Source organism: Sarcophilus harrisii, chromosome 2 (assembly GCF_902635505.1).
Source record: "Sarcophilus harrisii chromosome 2, mSarHar1.11, whole genome shotgun sequence".
NCBI lineage: Eukaryota > Metazoa > Chordata > Mammalia > Dasyuromorphia > Dasyuridae > Sarcophilus > Sarcophilus harrisii.
Genome location: NC_045427.1, coordinates 479,663,267 through 479,684,638, shown reverse-complemented (window position 1 = coordinate 479,684,638; position 21,372 = coordinate 479,663,267). Strand labels below are relative to the sequence as shown.

At 36.6% G+C, this 21,372-nt stretch overlaps 1 protein-coding gene across 9 annotated transcripts in view; it reads right to left on the bottom strand.

The window, feature by feature from the left end:
• The window catches only part of ODF2 (outer dense fiber of sperm tails 2), a 44,985-nt gene extending 28,150 nt beyond the window's left edge, over positions 1 to 16,835 (bottom strand). The window contains exons 1-4 of one of the 9 annotated variants that reach the window (XM_012553883.3): positions 16,682 to 16,835; positions 1,480 to 1,570; positions 587 to 741; positions 196 to 321 (exon numbers count right to left, since the gene is read on the bottom strand). In XM_012553883.3, coding sequence (XP_012409337.3) covers positions 196 to 321; positions 587 to 741; positions 1,480 to 1,570; positions 16,682 to 16,711 — 402 coding nt within the window. In that variant the 5' untranslated portion in view covers positions 16,712 to 16,835. Of the gene's footprint in view, positions 1 to 195; positions 322 to 586; positions 742 to 1,479; positions 1,571 to 3,384; positions 3,670 to 3,814; positions 4,019 to 5,089; positions 5,173 to 16,681 lie in introns of those variants that run through there. The other 8 variants (XM_031954745.1, XM_023494281.2, XM_012553886.2 and 5 more) reach the window with 8 other exon arrangements.
• Between the last annotated feature and the right edge of the window lie 4,537 nt (positions 16,836 to 21,372).

Below are 21,372 nucleotides of genomic sequence, written 5' to 3'. Positions count from 1 at the left end.
TATAAAGTAGAACAGCTATACAGAATTTTTTATGGGAAAATAAACTCTGTAAGGCCTGCTTAAATCCAGTACAAAGGAGAGATCATTGGGATACATAAACTCAAAAGTTTTTCAAGTTAAATTTATGCCAAGTTTGTTCAAAAATTATTAATTTGGGAGCACAATGAAACGTAAAGGAAAATGGAATGCTAATACCTCCCATTTGCAGCCTAAGTGCCGGACAGATGCTTTGCCAGGGGGCATCCAAGGGACTTTAGTTTTCACTCGAACACTCCTCCGGACATTCACCGTGTCCCCTCTCATGCCACGTTTGTGCGACTTCTGTGAAAAGTGAACACACACACAAATAGATCATAAAATAATCATACAGGCAGCAACCCCACCAAAACACTTATCATGGTGCTTTGCTGAGAAACAACCTTCCATGACGATGTTGCTGAGTTCTCAGAAGATAACTTTCTTTTCCTGACCATTTGGAATAAAGATTAAGTCAAAACTAAACAAGAGACCTGGGTGATGTCTAGGCCCTGGTGCTGGCCCTGGTCCGAAGCCTTCATTCACCACGCCCCAATTGGCATGCTCCTACCTGGCTTTTGGCAGGTGTTGGTTTCGGGATCTTTTTTATGTGGACGTGGACAGGAGTGTTCTCATCCACGTGAACATGTAAGGGGGGAGTTGAAGAGCGGTTCTTCATCATTCTCTTCTGTCGGGCAGGGGAGGGCAACACAATAAAAGGTTGATCTGCGGATAAGTAAACTGGGCATAAAAAAAGAGCTCACTGCTTTGAGGGTCTGCTGAAAGCTTAGCCACTGGGCACATAGCAAACCACCATCTACATGCACATGCAACTGAGACCACATTCAAATGTCATGAACCAAGATTTGAATTCCCATGCAGCAGATGATTAAGTTCACTTCAGATGAGTCCCACTGTAGACAAAGTAAGTGCTGGTTCAGCAGAGAGATATCTGCAAATATCACCGTTTTCCTCTGGTTACTTTAAAATATCCATGCTGATTTGAAGTGGTTTAGAGCCCTTCAGGCTAAAAATCTGGGCCAAGGTCCAAAAGCAGCAAGCTAGCAGGCAAATAAAAACTTCTAGAAATGGAAAGTATGTCCCATAATACTAGTACTATAATTCCAAAGATTATAAATTTTCTGTTTTTAAGTGAATAAGCTTTCTGGCACTAGTTAAAGATGTGAAGGTCATGAATTCTGCAGATAAATGAAAATATTGTTGAGTTTTAACTTTTTGAGAATATTTTTGCAAAGCTGACCAAAAGCAATCTGAATTAGCTCCTAAGTACAATATCATTCTAGGCAACAAACAAAATCACCACATGCAAAGCAAGGCCAAGATAAAACAGATACAGGAATATGACTAAAGTGTGCTTCATCAAGGATCAAAGGCTTGCAAGTTGCACTAATGCAAAAGCTGCCAGAAAGTTGAAGCCCTTGTCCCATGTCCCCTTTTACATACCGTAACTGTTACGCTGGGAGCTCCACAAGGTGTTCGTAAGACCTTTTTCTGTGTGACAGTCGTTATGCCGCTTTTCCCGCAAGGTGGAAACCTGCTCATGGACATAAGAATTAATTATAAATACTTCCATTTTTTGCTTTCCCACAATTATATAACATTGCCTGGGGAACATTTCTCAATTTGGAAAATTAACTTTTATACAAGCAACAAATTATATAACAAATATGATCCTAATTTGTAAGAGACTTTTTAAACTGATACATAATTACTTTTATTATGATCTTACTCTGTTACAGTTATCACACTTCAAATAAAGTCAACACTGAGCAGTGGAACAGGAAGGAATGTAGTACAAACTTAAGAGTAGTATGTGAAAGATGAATATAGCAAAGAGCAATTTATTCTAAATTTTATTCATAAAGAAAGTAGGCCACCAAGGTTAACCTTGTAAAAATGGATATTAAGTCTGTAAACTGAGTGTATTCAATTTAGGAGTTTGATAGAAGATCTAGGAAATGTGGAGAAATAATCTTAGTTAATTTCTATTGTATGTCTTAAGCACTTAAAGCAAAAATCTGCTTGTCATGAGATTTTAGGGGGAGAGGCTGGATAAGTAACTCCGCCATCTTTTCATGAGGTTTAAAAAAATTTCAACAGAGGTTTTACAATATATTTAATTTTTCACATGAAAGAATTCTGGAGTAGGAAGAAACTTAAAAAATAGTTTTGCCCATCTCTAAAAGAAGCCACCACTACTTTTATGTAGAATCAAATCTAACATGTTCCTGACAGATTAAATTTAACAAACATTAAGCACTCTCTACATTAAAGGTATGGTATTAGGCCCTAGGCAATGGAATCAACAATTTGATGTGGGGAAAGTTTGAGGCAATCAGGGTTAAATGACCTACCTAAGATCATACAGAGTCAAGTGTCTGGGGTCCAATTTAGGATCAGATCCTCCAGATTCCAGGGCCCATGCTCTATCCGCTGAGCCACCTATCTTGATCTGACCAACAGATTTTTATCATATAAACTGAGGGACATCCAATTTAAGTACATCCCAACCAATATTAGCATACTTAGGTTTCCCCACAAATAACATTTCTTTTTCCCTAATATTTGTCAAATCGCAGCAAATACCAAGACTTTGCTCTTCAAAGTTCCTTTGCTCTCTCCTTTTTCTGTATTTTCTCCTGGGATCATCCTATCACAAATATACTGAGGCCTCAATTCTTGGGCTAATCTATCATAGCTAATAAGTATTTAGAAACATTAAGTCTGGCAAGGTGGTTTAGATTTGGATTTGTATATTTTTAAAAGCTGGGGTTGAAAATTTCACAAGACGAAAATGCCCGTGACAAAAAAAGGAAACTGAAAGCCCACTGGGGATTAGCTTCTTTTGAATGAGAGAATATCACATCGGTCATCACTAAATCTTATTCACGTGGCTCCTAACTTAAAAAACCAGGGTCGTACACAGGCTTCAGTCCCATTTAACAGAGGTGAGGTGACAAAATCTAAGAGTGGGACAAACCCGGGCTCCTCCACCGCCTGTCAGGGGCCACTCATCAGATAGTCGGGAAGGGGAAAAGGGGAACCTGAGGAGGGGAGCTCGGTGGCAGAACTCTAAAGGGCCCACTTTGCCCTTTACCCAGTAACTGGGGGTGCCCGGGCGGGATACGGGGCAGCGTGAGTTGTCTTCCTCAGAACTCGATGCGAGCATTCCCCTGCCAAGGGTTAACGCCGCAACTGCAAGCGCCGAGAGGGGCCCAGGGGAGGCAGAAACAGAAAAGAGCCACCCGGGGACGGCGGGGAGTGTCCCTTGGAGTGTGGGGGAAGAAACCGTCTCCCTTCATTCACGGGGTCAGCCGTCGGGGCCGCCCCACCCCCCACAGCCCTCACCCGGGAGAGGCCCGGCTCAAGGACCGCCGGAGGCCGGAGAAGCGGGAGTAGGTACGGGTGGGGGCCCGCCCCAGCCGTGCCCGCGGGGAGCGGGACCTCAGGGAGCGGGCATCCCCGATCGCCTGGCGGGTCAGGAGATCCAGAAAGCACGAGTAGGCTGAGCCGGCGCCATCCGGGACTATTCTTGGAGAGATCATCGGATGGAGTTAATACCCGGATGGGCGCGCGAGGAGTTGTAATCCCCCAGGATGATAACCCCTCCTCCCGCTCGGCTGGGGTTCTGAAGTGTGACGTCCCTCGAGACAGAGGGGAGGGGGGGGATCCACAGGGCGGGGCTGGCCCCGGGCAGACCTTCGAACGCGGCGCGGGGGAGACTTCGGGGGCCGGCCGGGCTGGTTTCCCCCCCCCGCCCCCAGCCCTGTCCTCTCACCAGGAACGGCACGGCTGTGCCCAGAAACGCCTTCTTATGAAGTCGTTGAAATCGGAGGCCAGGGTAGTGCCATGGAGACGCCGGGGAGGATGCAGTGCACCTCCCCCAGCGACTCCTCCCTTCTTCCGCCTCCTTTTCCGACACCCGGTCGGCAGCTCGCCCATTGGCCAGTTCAAACCCCACCTGGAGCCCCTCCAGCTTCGCCATTTAACTACCGCCCCTGGCGTCACAGAGACGCCCCGCCCCCTCCCCGCCCACTTCCTGCACGGAGCTGGGCCTGTCGCCGTGGAAACGAAGGGGGGGGGAGGAGATGAGAGGGAGGAGAAGGAGATGGGAGGGGAAGGAGGAATGGGAGGGGGAGAAAGGAGGAGAGAAAGAGGGAGAAGAGAAAGGGAGAGGGAAGGTGGAAAAGGGAAAAGAAGATGGAGAAACAAGGGAAAGGGAGAGAGGAACTGGGGAAAAAAGTAGAAAGAGGAAATGGATAAGACAAGTAGGGAAAAGAGGCTTATCAAGAAGAGAAAAAAGGGAAATGGGAGAGGAGAGGTGGGAAAAGCGGGGATGAGGGAAGAAAGTAAAGGAGTTAAAAAAAAAAGGAGGGAGAAAGGATGGAAAGGGGGGGAAGGGAAGAAAAGGAAGAAGTTGGGGAGGGCAAAAGAAAGTGGTATTAGTAGAAATTTGAGGAGTAGGAAGAAGTGAGAAAAAGGCAGGAAGAGAAGGAAACAAATGGAAGACTCAAGGAAATAAGGGAAAGGGAAGGGAAATGAAGGCGAAAGGGAGGCAGGGAAAGGTATCAGGACAGATTCCCAGCTGAGCCACGGACTGATGTTTAGAGCCTGGTTGGGGGTGAGTTGTTCAGATTTAGAGCAAGAGGACATAAACTGCATTAGAATACTGCCAAATACTTTTCTCCCTCATTTTAGGATTGTTTAGGGTCATGGAAGGGTCATTAGAGATCATCTAATCCAACGTCTTCATTTTATAGAAGGAAAAATCAAGACAAAGAGGGGTTGAGAAACTTGGCTAAGGCCACATTTGGCTGAGCCAGGATTTGAAACCAGGTTTTCCACACTCCACACCAAGTTCTTTTCTGTTTCCACTAATAATCCTTGAGAACTCTGAGGTCACTTCTAATTCTAGAACTCTATTATGAATTAACTCCTTGTCACAGTAAATGCTGTAGGTGTTTCATGAAGGAGAGAACCCAGTATAACCTAATTTGTGAACACCATTCAATAGGAAAATGTGCTAAATGAGTTCCTAATGTCAACACCATACCATAAGGTTTCCATTCTTGTCAATGTATTGAAACAGCTCCCTCCAAGTTCATGAGTTGGAAGCCTTCCCAATCCCTGGATGCAATTAACCTTTTTTTCAGTCCTGAAACTCCTTGACCTCTGCTGCTTATGACACTGTTGACCACACCCTTCTAGTAGATAACTCTCACCTAGTTCTCTTATGGACTCTTATGAGTCTCTATCCCTGGCTCCTTTATATCTTCCTGATTACTTGAAAGTGTGTGTTGTTTCTAGTTTTGATATTCTAATATATGTTCTTTGAACAGCCTAATTTATTCCTACCACTTTCATCTCTATGCAGATGATTCATAAACTTGTATCTCCAACTTCTTACTCTTTTCTGAACTCCAAATCTGCTTTTCCAACAGCTCTAACAAAAAATCTTCCTTGAGATGTCTCCCCAGACAAACTCTCTCCTGATTCTCAGAAATGTCTTCCTAAGAATCACATGTCTTTGATCAGTTTCAAGTACTATGTCCAAGCATCTTATCACCCATTCCACATTCTTTTATCTTTAGACTTCCCATCTCTTCTGATTTCCATTTATAAAAGTCTCCAATAACACAATGGACATCTCTACTTGGATGTCCTGTTTAATTCTTACATGTCCAGAACCTTCCTCTAAAAACTTGTTATTCTGATTTCCTTTTTCTGTCAATGGTACTCCCATTCTGTCCAGTCACCCAGGTACAAAACCTTGGGGGATTATTTTTGCTTTTTTCTTCTCTCTCATCCCCATATTTAATAAAATTATCAATTAACTCCCATCTAAACCCCTTTGAAATATCTCTTTCATTGTGTCCCCTTCTTTCTATTCCCATAGCCAGCACTGTCATTCAGATCTTTATTACCACCACTCACCTGATTTACAATGATAACTTCCTTCCTCACCAAGTATCTCTTCTATCATTCTCTTTCCCTTTCTAACCTTTCTTTCAATACCACTTCCAGAGTGAGCAAAACCAAGAGAATATTGTACACAGCAACAAGAAGATTATGTAATGATCAACTGTGATGGACTTGGCTCTCTGCAACAATAAGACAATTCAGGGCAATTTGGGTAGAGTTGTGATGGAAAGAGCCATCCGAATACAGAAAGAAAACTATGGAGACTGAATATATGCATCAAAGCATAGTATTTTCAACTTTTTGGGTTTTTTTTTTTTTTGCTTTTTAAAAATTTTTTCTTGTGCAGCATGATAAATATGGAAATATGTTTACAAGAATTGAACGTGTTTAACCTATATAGAATTGCTTGCTGTCTGGGAGAGGGAAAAGGGGAGAAGAGGAGAAAATTTTGAAACACAAGGTTTTATAAAGGTGAATGTTGAAAATTATTTTTGTGTGTATTTGAAAAAAATAAAATACTATTTTAAAAAATGCCACTTCCAGAAAAATCATCCTTATATGCACAAATTTGATGAACATTTTGCTCAGCACAACATTCTTTACTATTCTTGTCAGAATCAATGCACAACCATTTATCAAAGACCTACACGCCAGGCACTAAGCCTGGTATTTGAAGTTTTCTACCAGCCTAATTTTGCAACCTAAATTATACAGCTAATTCCCATCTCATATTCTGTACTCTAAACTATTACTTGCCATATCTACAAAATGACACATTTTCACACCACTTCACTTTTTTCCTAGAAGGCATCCCCACTTCTATTCACCTGCTGAAATTTTATCCATCTTTTCACAACCCACTGAAATGCTGAGGTTTCCCTGAAAATTTCTCTGATTTTCCAGGCAGAAAAGAGAAAGCTTTTCTCATATCTTGCATAGTTGGTATTTCATTTTTATTTCTAAGGCTCAGAGGGGCATAAAGAAAAGAGTCCCTCAAGGGTCAGCATGGCTACTAATAATAGAAACATTTATATTTAAGGTTTTAATTTTTTTCCCCTCACAACAACCTGGGGAAGTAGTTCAGTGATCCTAAGCAATTCATTTAACCACTTTGAGCCTCAGTTTCCCCATATGTAAGATAAGGATACATAAGGCTTATATAATTTGCTATTTAGGATTGTCCTGAGATCATCCTTTTGTAAACCTTAAAGCATTATAAAACATGAGCTAGTATTACTACCTCTTTTATACATTAAATTTTCCATTATAATTATTTACATGCACTGTCTCCTACTAGTTTATAAATTCCACGAAGAATATGGGTTTATATATTTTTACATCTGCTATGGCACTAAATATGCTGCTCTGAACTAGTAGGTGCCGAGTTTGTTGAATGGGATGGGAGGGATGAAGATATCCCTGACTTAATTAATTTGAAGTGACAGCATAATTTTGTCAGTTTTTCAGTCATGTCCAATTCTTCATGACCCTATTTGGTGTTTTCTTGGCAAAGATTCTGGAGTGATTTGCCATTTCCTTCTCCAGCTCATTTTATAGATGAGGAAACTAAAGCCAACAGGGTTAAATGATTTTTCCAGGGTCACACAGCTAGTTAAATGTCTAAGACCAGATTTAAATTCAGGAAGATGAATCTTCCTGACTCCAAGCTCAGCACTCTATCCACTGTGCCACTTAGCTGCCTGATAATACAGTAAGAAAAGTTATTTTTTAAATGACATATATCCAAAAGTAATTGTCCTTCTCTAAAGTAATTTCCATAGAGATCTTATATTTAGAGATCTTACATTTATGCCCATGAGGTTACCATTGAAAAAATATTCTTAGGGAATGAACTTCAGAGACATGCAATAATGGTAGTTTCTTAACTTTAGAATCACATGTCCATTTTTGATACCAATGATACAGACCAATCTGATTGTCCATCTTTTTACCAGACTTTTCTGGGAATGACTGATGGCATTTTACCCAAATCAAATTCACTCTCCGAAGAAAAAGATTTGGCCCCTCAAGACATTCAAAAGAATATAATACAGACCCAAAGGCCATTCTGAAGTTATTTCAGGCAATGGCAGCATCTTGTAGATGAGTTATTATAAGTTCATTATTCATCCAAGGGTAACATTTTGAAGGACAAAGCATTCCCTTGAATATGTATTTGTAACTTCTGGTGATATCTTTTTCTAAGATAGTAAATGCCATTGTTAATATTAAAGGCATTAAATGCAGAAAAAAAAATGTGATTAACATTTTTTTTTTGAGGATAGTAAGGCTTTTTTGTTTCTTTGTTTTGGTATCAATATCATCTTGAATTAGTGCCTGGCACATACATATGAATAAGCACTTAGTAATATTTGTTGAATTGAATATTTATAGTTATGTCAATTTCTTATAACCCATTCATAATTAATTACACTTGACTTAGCCAGGAAGGTAAAATGAACCAATGATTCAGGTAATTCCCTATAAAGGATAATCCAAAAATTTTTTGCTTTTAGAATGAGTTCTCAAGACCATAGTATTGATTTGTGGTCATTATATGTCATTGTAGGGTACCATAGGCAAGCATGGTGTAGTATATTGAATATTATATTTGGAATAAGGAAGGCCTGTTTCAAATCCTGTCTCTGACATTGGACCCTGAGGAAATCACTTAACTTCTATGACACTCAATCTCTTCATTTGTAAATGTGGGGTTTGGAGAAAAATGACCTCTAAGGTCCCTTCCTGCTCTACTATGATTTCTCATTATCCTTTGTAAGTCAACAGGTTTTTAGAGCAACAGGGTCAGGAGGAATCTCCTGCTACTGTACTAAATATACAAGAAGCCAGCCTTGTTCAAAGAATTGACTTCAAACATTTAGCTTAAGGTCTGGAATATTTGTTTAAAATTTAGTTTCCTTACTTTATAATCACACTGCACATACTTGAGTATATTTCTTACCACTTCTATCTCATCCCTAAATCATTTTAGATATTGGAAAGATAGAATTGTAGAAGTTCAGACTTGAAAGGAACCTTAGAGATCATCTACTCCAAATGACATACTGAAGATATGTCCAAAGGAGAACACGGTTTTCAAAGAGTTTGAAAAGAAAAAAAAATTTTTCCATAGAGATATCTCAGAGCCATGAAAAATTAGTGATACTGATTAATTATAGTTATTCTGTCAATTATGACAAGTTGGAAGCAGAATAGTATATTTAACTTTGAAGTATTAAAAGCATTAAAATATTACAGTAACTTTAAAGTTAAAAGTATTTAACCAATTGATGGGAGAGGAAACTGGAGAAAGGACCAGGAGAGAATTCCTATAATTAAAAAGAACTGATGATTAATTCTAAGAAACTGTCCAGAACCAAGCCAGGGTAGCAGGCAGATACAGAATAGTAAAGGTGGCTTTTTATTCCTCCTGATACAACAGAAGATCATTGTATCTAAAAGTTACCTTAGAGTTCAAGTAGTAACTAGCTGCTAGTCCTACCCTCTCATTTTACTAATGGGGAAGCTGAAGCCAAAGGAGTTTAAGGGACTTGCCTGAGGTCACACAGGTAGCTAAGCAGCAAGACAAATCAGCCTCAGGTCACCTGATTTTTAAGTCTGACAGTTTTTCCATTGTACCATGTCTCCCCCTAGGTTGTTTTGTGTTCTTCAGGTATTGGGGGCTAGAGGCCCTGAGTGAGACAGGATTCATTCTCTACAAAAGAAGAAGAGCTGCTTCTGGAGCTTTAAGTATCCATTTCAGCCTCTTTGCCAAAGAGATATAACTATATATTCAGTGTCAGTTCATGAACATTTATTGAACACTTATGTAGCTGAGTACTGTAGCAAGTATTTTGGGTGATATTAAAGGATTAATAGACATTGTCCCTCTCTTCTTGGAGTTCACAGTATAGTTAAAGAAATCAAATTGTTAATCATACCTTCCTAAATCAGTTTAGGAATGAGTACCAGGTTCTGCAGAAGAAAATTGTCAATTAAAAAAAAAATCCAAATGAAAGACTTAAGTGCTTAGGGTTAAAGGAATGGTATGGGCGATAGATAATTCAAGAGGAAATTCAAGAGGATTTTTTGGGGGAGATTACTGTTGGAAGGGAAAAAAAAGAATTGAGGGGATAGTATTACATTATACAAAGAGGAATTGCTATGGATAAATGCAGAGACTGAAAAGAGCAAACATTTTTCTTAACATTTAAATCTATTCAAAAGTATAATGGGCTGTCCCTAAAATGGCAGATTTTCCGTGCCTGAAACTTCTTCCAATGAAGGACCTGTCAGGAATATTGGAGAGAACAATTTCTGTTTGGGTATGGGTTGACTAAATAACCCTTGAGATGCCTCTTCCAGTTATGATATTCTATGAATCTGTGATGAGAAGTAAACAGACTGTGGTGGAGAATCTGTGATGAGAAGTAAACAGATTTGAAGTTAAAGCCTTGTTTTTGCTATACTAGTCACTATCTCAGAGACCTTTTCCTCTGTCTCTTTGTAGAGTACTCTGTACACTTGATTCCTTTTTTTTTTCCCCTCAAGGGCAGAGCTTAGCAAAAGATGATATAAAATCATAAAGCTACATGCTTTCCCAAAAAAGACTTCACTGTCTTCTCACCTTCGTTAGCATTCTGCACTCAAAGACAAATAGAATTTTAGACCATAGGACACCAATAAGGAAAGATAATAAGTTGTTGTCCCTCCCATTAGCTCCTATCTGGCCAGGAATTGGACACATTTACCCCAGCTTACTGGGATATAGTCATTAGAGACTGACTGGTCACAACTCATCCAGAACCTTAAATAATAATATAATAACTATGCAAGTATCTCATTTTATCCTCTTAACAACCCTGGGAGGTAAATGCTATTATTATATCCATTTTATAGATGAAGAAACTGAGGTTAAATGACTTGCCCAGCATTTCACAGCTAATATTTGATATTAAATTTAAAAGCTCAGTTCTTCCTGACTTAAGGATCATTTATCCACTGCATTACTTAGCTTCTAAAGAGGGAATGTTAATTGGTTATTTTTTATCTGACTCTTTGTGACCTAATTTGCAGTTTTCTTGGCAGAGATACTAGAATGTTTTGCCATTTTCTTCTCTAACTCATTTTACAGATGAGGAAACTGAGACAAACAGTTAAGTGACTTGCCCAGAGTCACACAGCTAGTAAGACTGGATTTGAACTCATCTTCCTAATGCCTGGTACTCTTATCCCCTGCACCACCTGGCTGCCTCATGTTGGGGCAGAAAACCACTAATAGCTAAAATTAGTGAAACCAAGAATCAAATGGAGCCATGGAGAGACAAAGATCGAGAAAACAAAAAGATGCGGAAAGAAAGAGAGTGCACATCTGAGGAATCAGAGTTCTCCAATACTTTGGGCCTGATATCATAATCAACTACCACTCAAGAAATTGTGCAGCAGTCGCCAGACACTTCCTAAATGCATGTGTGTATCAACATTAACTATCTTCACAACATCTCATCTCCCTCCCTTTCTCTATATTTAAAAAGTCAGTATCTCAGTTCAGACCCTCATTACTTCTTGCCTAGACTATTATTGCAAGAATTCTTTATGCATTGTGTCTTTCTCTACCTTCAATCCATATTCCATTCAGTTGCTCAAGTTATTTTTCTAAAGCATAAACCGTGTCACTCTCACCCTCCCTATTTAAACTTCAACAACTGCATCTTAAAAAGATCAAATATAAAATATACGTTGACATTTAAAGCTCTTCAAATCCTGAACCCTTCCTATGTTTCATCTCCTTAAATTTTATTTCCCTCCATGTACTCTACCACAACCCACTTATACTAGGCTATATTGCAGTGTCTCACATTGGACATTCCATCTCTAATCTCCATGCCTTTGTACTGACTGTATTCCATTCTTGGATTACTCTTCCTTCTCACATTCTCCTCTTAGCTGTTCTGCCTTCAAGATCCATTTTAATTTCCACTTTCTATAAGAAATCTTTTCTCATTCCCCTCACCTATTCTTGGAGCCTTATTCTTTGTCATTACTTTCTATTTTCTGTATATTTCCTATATGTACCTAGTAATTTACATATTGGTTCTTCTTTAGATATGAACTACTTGAGGGAAGAGAATTCTTTTTTTCCCATTCTTTACATACTTTTAGTGTTTAGCAAAAAATGCCTGACAACAAAATATGGATTTAATAAATGCTTAATTAATGCTTGTTGACTGACTGAATAAGTCACATGCAATCTCATTTGGGGGTTTCTTTCAGTGGATTCTTTCAATTCTGCTTTGCCCTTTGGTTCTCAGATAACTGGGTATTTTTATTTCTCAAAATATAATGTCTAGGATTTTTTTTAAGGTTCATAGTTTTCAGAAAGTCCATTGATTCATAAATTATCTCTCCTTGATATGTTTTACTATGACAAACTTCACATTTTCTTCTATTTTTTTCAATCTTTTGATTTTGTTTTATTGTGTCTTGATGTTTCATGGCATTGTTAACTTCAATTTGACCAATTCTATTTTTTAAGGAATTATTTTTTTCAGTAAAATTTTGTACCTCCTTTTCCAAGTTGTTAATTCTCTGCTCTCATTTGGTTTTTAAAAATCATTTTAGCTCTCTCTTATATAGATATAAATATAGATATAGATATCTAGCTATCTAATATTTGATTTAGGAATTAGTATGTCCCAAGTTGCATTTATCTTTGAGGCTCTGCTTGTAAATTTTGAGGTATTCTTTTGGGTTTGCATTTGGAGCTTCCCTATCAACTTATTAATTTCTTTATGGTTGGTATCTTTGCTCCTTTTTCCATCTTGATTTCAGACCTTATTAGTACTACACTCTGCACACTTCTGCAGTGGGATATCTGACCTAACCTTCTAGCCCCTCACATCCTTCTGCTTTCACAACTCTGACCAGACTCTGAAAACTTTCAGTGCTTCCTAAGCAGCCCTGGAAGATTCCCTACTACACATGCTTCTGACCCAAGGCTCATCTCTAGTGTCCATATGCCTTTTTATCTACCAGAGCTCCCCTGAACTGGAAAAATGATTCATAGTGCTTTTTATTTGGCTTTCCTGATCAGAATTCAGTTGGATTCGTGCACTGGTGGTTATGTTTTTGTTTTTGTTTTTTTTTGGGGGGTGAAGGTTTGTGTGTGTGTGGAAGCATTTTACCATGTGATATCTTGCCTCCATCCCACAATGTAATCTCAATTAGCATCTTTTTAAATTTCTTATTTCCTTTTTGGGGGCGTGACTACTACATTTTGAGTTCTGAGTTGTCTGTCTCCTACTCCCACACACTTACATTAGAAAAGACCATCAATTAATAAGGATATATATGTGGAACCATATAATTTATATTTCTACATATTAATGCTTTTTCTGGAGGTGGATGGCATTTTCTGTCATAAGTCCTTTGTACTGAATTCTATTGATCATATTACTCAGATTGGTTAGTCAGTCATAGTTACTCCTTAAGCAATATTGCTGTTAGAATATGTTTTCCTGGTTTTGCTCATTTCACTCTGTTATTTCATGCAAGTTTTTCCATGTTTTTCTATAACTTTCTCATGTCTTATAGCACACAGTATTCCACCATAATCATATAACACAATTTATTCAACTCTACCCCAATTGATGGGAATCCCTTCAATTTCTATACTAAGTACATTTAGCAACAACTCTAGCTAAACTTGATGGAACATTTGAAAGGATTGAAAACATTTCGAAACTAGCTGTGGATATTTTCATTCTTCCTTTGAAAACTTGGACTTAGAAATTAGACCTAGGTTCTAGTTTACTATTAGTGTAACTTTACACAGTTTACCTCATTGAAGTTCCCATATTTGCCTAAAGCAATTATTATTTTCCCATACTATATATATCACATAGAAGTTGTGGAGTAATTAGATGATAATGTGGAAGAGCCTTCCAAATCATTAAATACTATACATTTATAAAGAGGGCATTGGTCTATTATTATTATTATTACCCTGAGTCAGGTTTGGGTTTATCAGCTTGTTCCTATAGGAAGTTTCAGTCATTTGCTATGCCCAACAGAACTGGCTCACAATCCCCTCTGATGCTGCACTGTTGCCCCCAGAAACCACTGCTATTTATTCTGAAATTCCCAATGTAAATGGAAAGATCATGTTTGAGTCCAATAGCTCCACTCCTTAAATCCCAGGTCTTATATAGGTGATATTTTCTAGAAAATGGGGATAGGGGTGGGGTGTGTCTGAAAGAAACATGAGAAGGGAAGATCTGGGTTTTATCCAGTTCTGCCTAGAACAGGGGTATTCTACTTAACAAATCCTAATTACAATTCATTTTCCTTTTTCAACTTCTCTGCCCCTGAGAACTATCATCTTGATGCAATATGACAAAATTTCTAGGGGGTAATATATCAAGTAAAATGAGTTTGGATCTTAGTTGGCTAGAAGGTAAAAAAAAAAAAAATGAAAGTGAACAGAAGTGAGAGAACAAGGTATCACTGTCTCTTCAACATCACTACTTCACTGGGATGTTCCATCCCTTGCTTTTTACTTCACTTTCCAATTGAGACAATCCTCTTGCTCAGGGTTGGATTAGTCCAATTAGTTCCCAGGCCAGGGAAGCATTTGTCTGATTGGAGAACAGTGTTTCCTATCCCCTTCAAAAGGCCCATACAATAGGTCCTGTGGGGAAGCAGCATTATTTATTTAGGTGTTTCCTTTCCCCAGACCATCTTTCCGTTTGAACTCAGAGCAAACAGCTGAATGGTGTGTACATGTAAACATATAATGAGCATTGGAATTGTCTTCCTGTGTCATCAGTATAGCTCCTCCAGACCAGCATTTCTCTTTGATAGGTGACAGGGATCATTAAAGGCTAGCTTATGGGAAAGTCTTTTTTATTCTAATTTCAACCTGGGGCAGCCAAGGCTAGACTCTTTTTCCCTTACATTCTAGATCCATAGACATAAAATATTGGAAAGAAGTAGAAACCATATAATTCAACCTCCTTTACTTCATAAATATCCCAGAGGGCAGAAGTGACTTGCCCAACATCTCACTGATAATAAGTAGTCAGGATTTGAACCCAGATTCTCTGAGGGCAAATTTAGAGTCGTCTAGTCCCATTCATCTTTTAGAGGTAGAAACTGACACCTAAATTCCCACACTCAGTTATTATCTAGTTCTAGCTTTAAAACTAAACTTATGTTCTTTATCATTCCATATTGTCACCCATCTCTTCATAAGCTTTGAGGGATCTATTATTATTTCCATGAATAATTTTTCTTATCTTTTTGAACCAACTTTCAGCCTATTAGTGCCTTTTAGGGCAGGGAACTGTCCTCTTTATCCTCACTGTGTAAACCTACTTTTTGTTTGTCTTCTGTATTTGACTTCACTTATTTTCAGAATGGAGTTGGTGTATAATTTCTGAACTTGATGAATAACCTGTATTTCTCTCATTGCCATCATAATTTTAAAGTCTTCCATATTGTCCCTCCTTCAGCTTTTCCCCTGACTCAATAATCACTTAAAAAAAAACAAAAAACTCCTCAGTATCCTCTCCACTACCCTCTGCTCACTTTAGTTGCTCTTCTCAGCTCTCTCAGTCTAATTCTCTTATGTCTTTCTTGTGATATGGCAACCAGAATTATAACAGATAATCAAGGAACTTCAACACTTCAGCCATGTAGAAATCAGAAATCACTTGACAAACTCAACTATCCATTAAACAGTTAAATCCTTCACGAAGGAAGTTGACCAAGCCATAGAGCACCGAAACACATTGACAAATGTTAAGATCTATGTACTTTATACATAATACACTGCCCCCCTTAGCCTATTTACTCTCTTTTTTTTTATTTATTTTTTATTTATTTATTTTTTTTTTAGCCTATTTACTCTCAAATTATTCAATTTTAACAACCTTGATTTTCTGATTCCTATGCCAATAGCAGGAGACAGTTAATGGCTGTGTAGATAGAGTGCTTCACTGAATTCAAATCCAGCTTCAGATTTGAACTGGTATCAACCAGTATCAAATGGTAATCCTGGACAACTCATTTTACTGTTTATCTTAATCCACTAGAGAAAGAAATGCCAAACCCCTTCAGTATTTTTGCCAAGAAAATCCTATGGACAATATTGATGTGGTCCACAGGGTCACAAAGAGTTGGATATAATTGACTGAACAACAATAAATACCAATAGCCAATTAGAAGCAGAAAATTAGAAAGGGGAGAAGAAAGGGTATGCTAGAGATTAACACATTGATATCAGCAACAAATTAACAGTTGTTAACTGTCCTTACAGTGATGTAGGATACAGAAAACCACAAGGCAACACAAAAACTTGAAAGGTACAACAGTCTGGGGCTATTTAGGGCAGGATCAAACAACCCTGTATATAACCTCAATAGACTCTGAGTACATCACTATATCATAGAGTATGCTGTCATAGCATAATACACTTAGGATCATAATGATGATCTTAGGTCACCAAGAAAAAGTAAAAATTTCATTTCCTTTGCTCTGTTTAAGAAGACAGAAAAGAATGCCATCTAGTTGAGAAAAATTTCTGAGCATCATTGTTAACATAATATATTTTGGCATGTGAGCTTCAATTTTACGGAAATTTTCATATCTTAGTTTATTCCCCAACAGAGACATCAAAATGCCCACTTGGATGAATATTACTAATAACAATAGTTATACTAACCCTACACATCTGTGAAGCTGCATTTTTCATAACTCCTAGATTATTTTTTCCCAACAATCTTGATGAAGCAAATTTGGTCCAGGTATTTATGGGGAAGCAGGAATGCGAAGCAAGCCTTTATTTTTCTACTAGGAGGTACTGAGCCTCCTCTATGACCATTCCAACCTAGTCACAAAGGGGGAGGGGCTTTTCCCCCTGACAAAGAATGACAGGATAGGGTTTAGGAGACAGAACTGGAATCCCATTAAGAATAAGATTAATTTACTTCTCTTCTATTTTTTTTTAAAATGGTACTATCTTTAATAATTAAATCACATATGTACATTTCGAATTTTCTGTGGAATTTAATATAATGATAGTTTAAAACTGATTTCTGCCAGACTGCTTTCTAGCTTTACCATTAGTTCTTATCAAATAAGGAATTCTTTCCTGAGTAATTTATGTTTTGGGATTTATCAAATACTCGGTTATTGAACTTTTATCACTTCTGATTCTCCCTTCCCTATAATGTTCCATTGATCTTTTCTATTTTTTAACCAATACCAAATCGTTTTGATGTTTGTTGCTTTGTGATAATTTGAAGTTAGGAAATGTTCCTTTTTTGTGCCTACCTTTTTCATGATTTCCCTTGATATTCTAGGTTTTTTATTCTTCCGAATAAATTTTTTTTTAATTTCATCAAGTTCTGTAAGATATCACTTTGGAAGTTTGATTGATATTTCATTAGAACTATCAAATAACTTTAGTGATATTGCCATTTTTTATTAAATTGACCCAACCATGAGTACTGAATATTCCTTCCAATTAAGTTGCTTTTTATTTATTTAAGGGATATTTTGTAATTAAGTTGTGATTAAATGTGCTTTGATAGATTGATTCCCAATTATTTTATGCAAATTTTACTTATTTTAATGGAATTTCCCTTTATATTACTTAGCCTTTTTGAATTTTGTTGTTTTTATATGGAAATGTTATTGATTTTGTAGGTTTACTCATAGCCCCCCACCCATCTGAGGATGGAGGGATAAGCTATACTAAAAATGATAATAGTTATATTAATATCTCTCACCTTTTATATAGCATTTTCATAGTTCTCAAATTATCTCCTCTTTTAAATATTTTCCATATATTCAATCAGTCAACAAACATTTATTTATCAAATATGTCCCAGGCATTGTACTAGGCATGCAAACACATTAAATCAAACAGGCCGACCCTAAAAGATCTTAGTCTTACAAGGTTAAATGAGAGGCAACTATGCCCCAATTGTTAGAAAACTCAATTTAGAGATAAAGAGCTTGGTTCAAGTTCTAACCTATCCTGAGACCTTAAGGAAGTGCCTCCTCTCTGAGATTATAAGGTACAGAGCCAGGAGTTGTTTATACAGATGGAATCACAGATCTGGTCTGAAAAAAATAAAATTACATATTTTCCTCATTTGTCTAAGATTTGGCCCCAGGATTGGAAGTAGGGTTTATCTGCTTCTGCCTGGATGTTACCTGGCAGATTATGTTGGGTTTTTTTTTTTTTTTTTTTTGATAAGAAAAAGAGATCAAAATTTTTTTGCCTGGTTCTTTCATTGACTATGGCTTTGGAAATCCATATTAGAGTTTGTTTTTATTTAAAATGAATCCCTCATTAATCTATCCCCTCTCTAACTCTTCCTTCCCTTCTCTCTTTTCTCTACTCTTTCCTTATTCAATGACATGTATTTCTGTGTGGGTGGGTATTCTTCCCTCCTTTGACACTTCAAATGAAACTGAGTAAATGTATACTTTTTAAAAAATGTAATAATATTTGATTATTCCAATTGCATATAAAGATAGTTTTCAACATTCATTTTTGTAAGATTTTGATTTCCAAATTTTTTTTCCTTTTCTTCATCTCCCCCCCTCTAAGACAGTAAACAATCTGATATAGATTATATATGTATAATCATTTTAGATGGATTTCCATATTAATCATTTTGTGAAAAAAAAATCAGAACAAAAGGGAAAAGCTCACTAGGAAAAAGAAAAGGCATACAAAACAAAATAAAAAAAGGTGAAAATAGTATGCTTCTATCCACATTTGGTCTCCATAGTTCTCTCTCTGTATGCAGATGGCATTTTCCATGCCAAGTCTATTGAATTATCTTGGATCTATGTAATGCTGGAAAGAGCAGAGTCTATCATAGTTGTTCACATAATTTTGCTGTTATTGTGTACAATGTAGTCCTAATTCTGCTCACTTCACTCAGCACCATGAACTTGCACTTTTTAATTGTAGCTGTAGCACCATTTATTTTGTGATATTGCAAACTCATGATAGAAGTTCTTTGAGGACATTTCCCAAAGTGGCTGCTTGGGGAAGCTAAAAAGATAAAATGGAGATCTAGAATGCAGAAAACTTTACAACCCTAGAAGACACTATTGGGCCTTATTCCTCAAATACCCTTTTATCTTCTTTGGTGTTGCATTCCTCCCCATTTTTCTAAACCAATATCAAGTATCATCTCTTGCAGAAAACCTCTGTTCTCTATCTCAAGCTCCTCTTTAATAGCCCACTCATATGGACCTCACATAGTATTTTGTTTCACATTGATCTAGTGTATTTATTATATGTAACCCTTAAATCAGAGATTCATGACACAAAGACGTCAAGATATTTTTTGAAGAATTTTTTTTCTCTCTTGGCTTCCACCCAGGAAACTAAGAATCACTTAGAAACTAAGAATCATTCCTAGAACTCAGGAGTACTTCCTCAATACACTAAGGTCAATTTCCTACTTGAGAATATAACAGAAAAAAATTGTTAAAAAGGAAAAATACTAAATGAAATCATCTAATAGGCAACTATTAACCCACAAGAGACAAAAATAAACAACAAAAAAACCCTTCAATTCATTTATAGTCCCATGTAAAGACTTCTGGAGGAATGGACATACTTCCCACTCCCCTCACCTCACAAAATTTTGTTTTTATTCCCTGAGGCATCAAAGAATTTGAGCTGCAAAGATAACGAGAGGGTCATAAAACCATAAATTTGAAAGGTGGAAAAAGTATTAGAATTTATTGTATTTGGTCATTGTCAAAGCAGAAACAATGGGTAGGATTTGCTGAGAAGAAATTTTAGGCTTCGTGTCTAGGAAGAACTTGCTAACAATTAGAACTATCCAAAAGTGGAATGGCCTGCCTCAAGAGATAGTGAGCTTTCTCTTCTTGACGGCCTTTAAGCCAAAGCTGGATGACTACTTGTCAGGTATGTTATGGGGACATTCCTTTCAGTTTGGTTAGATGGCTTCTGAAGTTCCAACTTGCAAATTCTATGATTCTGTGAAATCTTTATTATACAATAAAAAATAATGTAAAATATACTGATGTTATATTCCTTTCAAGATTTTATATTTATAATTTGTAAATTATACTGTTTACATACCATTTTAATGGTATAGCCACAATCATACTATTTTTAACGTAGTAAATAGATTTGTGTTTTTTCCAAGATTTTTCAAAACGTAGCATTATTAATTATAGTACTTATATTATATATGTATAATATAATTATATTACGTAAATTTTTTTTACGTAGTCAAGATTAGTATATTTGTTTTTATAATAGCTCCTAGAAAAAACCTCCCTTTACACAAATAAGATGCTATTAATGGTAATAAAATATGTATTACTTGATAATTTCTTAAAAATACTTTATTCCTATGTAGTCACACTAAGACTTACAGATTTGAATGTTTATTTCAATATCTCACTACAAGACAAATCCATTAATCCTTCTTGTTCAGATGGAGTAAGATTCAATGACTCCTCATCCATGGCAAAAAGAGTACCTTATCTACTCGTATTTAAAAATATCTGTATTTTAAAATACATAATATGTGCTGATGTAAATGTGTCAGATGATTAATAAGCAGTTATTTTGTTTACTTCATTTTCCAGATAGGCATTTTTTTAAATAGGAAAATATTTCAAAATATAATTTTGTAAATTTATTAGCCATAGCTTTTTTTCAAAAATGTCACTACTTTAATTTTCTAGATCGGAGTTTGAATTTGAAGAATTGTAAGCAAATAGAATATTAAACCTTGCAAAAATATAAATTTTTTTTTCAAAAATATAAATGTTAAAAGAAATAGTTATAAAGTTAATTTCTTTCATCTTTATTATTGTCACTAAGAATAATAACAAAAACTTCTAGTTCAAATATCTTTCAAAGTACTTTGGCATGAGAAAGCAAATGTATTTTACAATTAATATAAATGTTTTCTGTGCTTTGTTTTTTTTTTTTTTTAAATTGTACTTTGTTTTGAACTTAATACCAAATTTAATGTGCGTTTTTTCATGCATAGTAGGGCAATACAAAAAAAAAAGAGGACAATACATAAATTGAAAATCTCTGTTTTGTATGGCTTGTTTTGCTTTAAATACAAATCAATCTGGAAAATAACTGTGGTATAAAGACAAAAGGTACCAAAAATGTACTTACTAACTTTTTTTTTAAACATGATCACGACTAAATCAAGTCACTTAAAGTATTAAAATAAATGATTTAGGTGAAACTAACTAGGTGACTAGGTGAAAACCATATTAAATTTCCATCAAAAGCTTCAGTTTTTTTTTTTTTTTATGAAAGCTTTTTATTTACAAAACACATACATGGGTAATTTTTCAACATTGACTCTTGCAATGCCTTCTGTT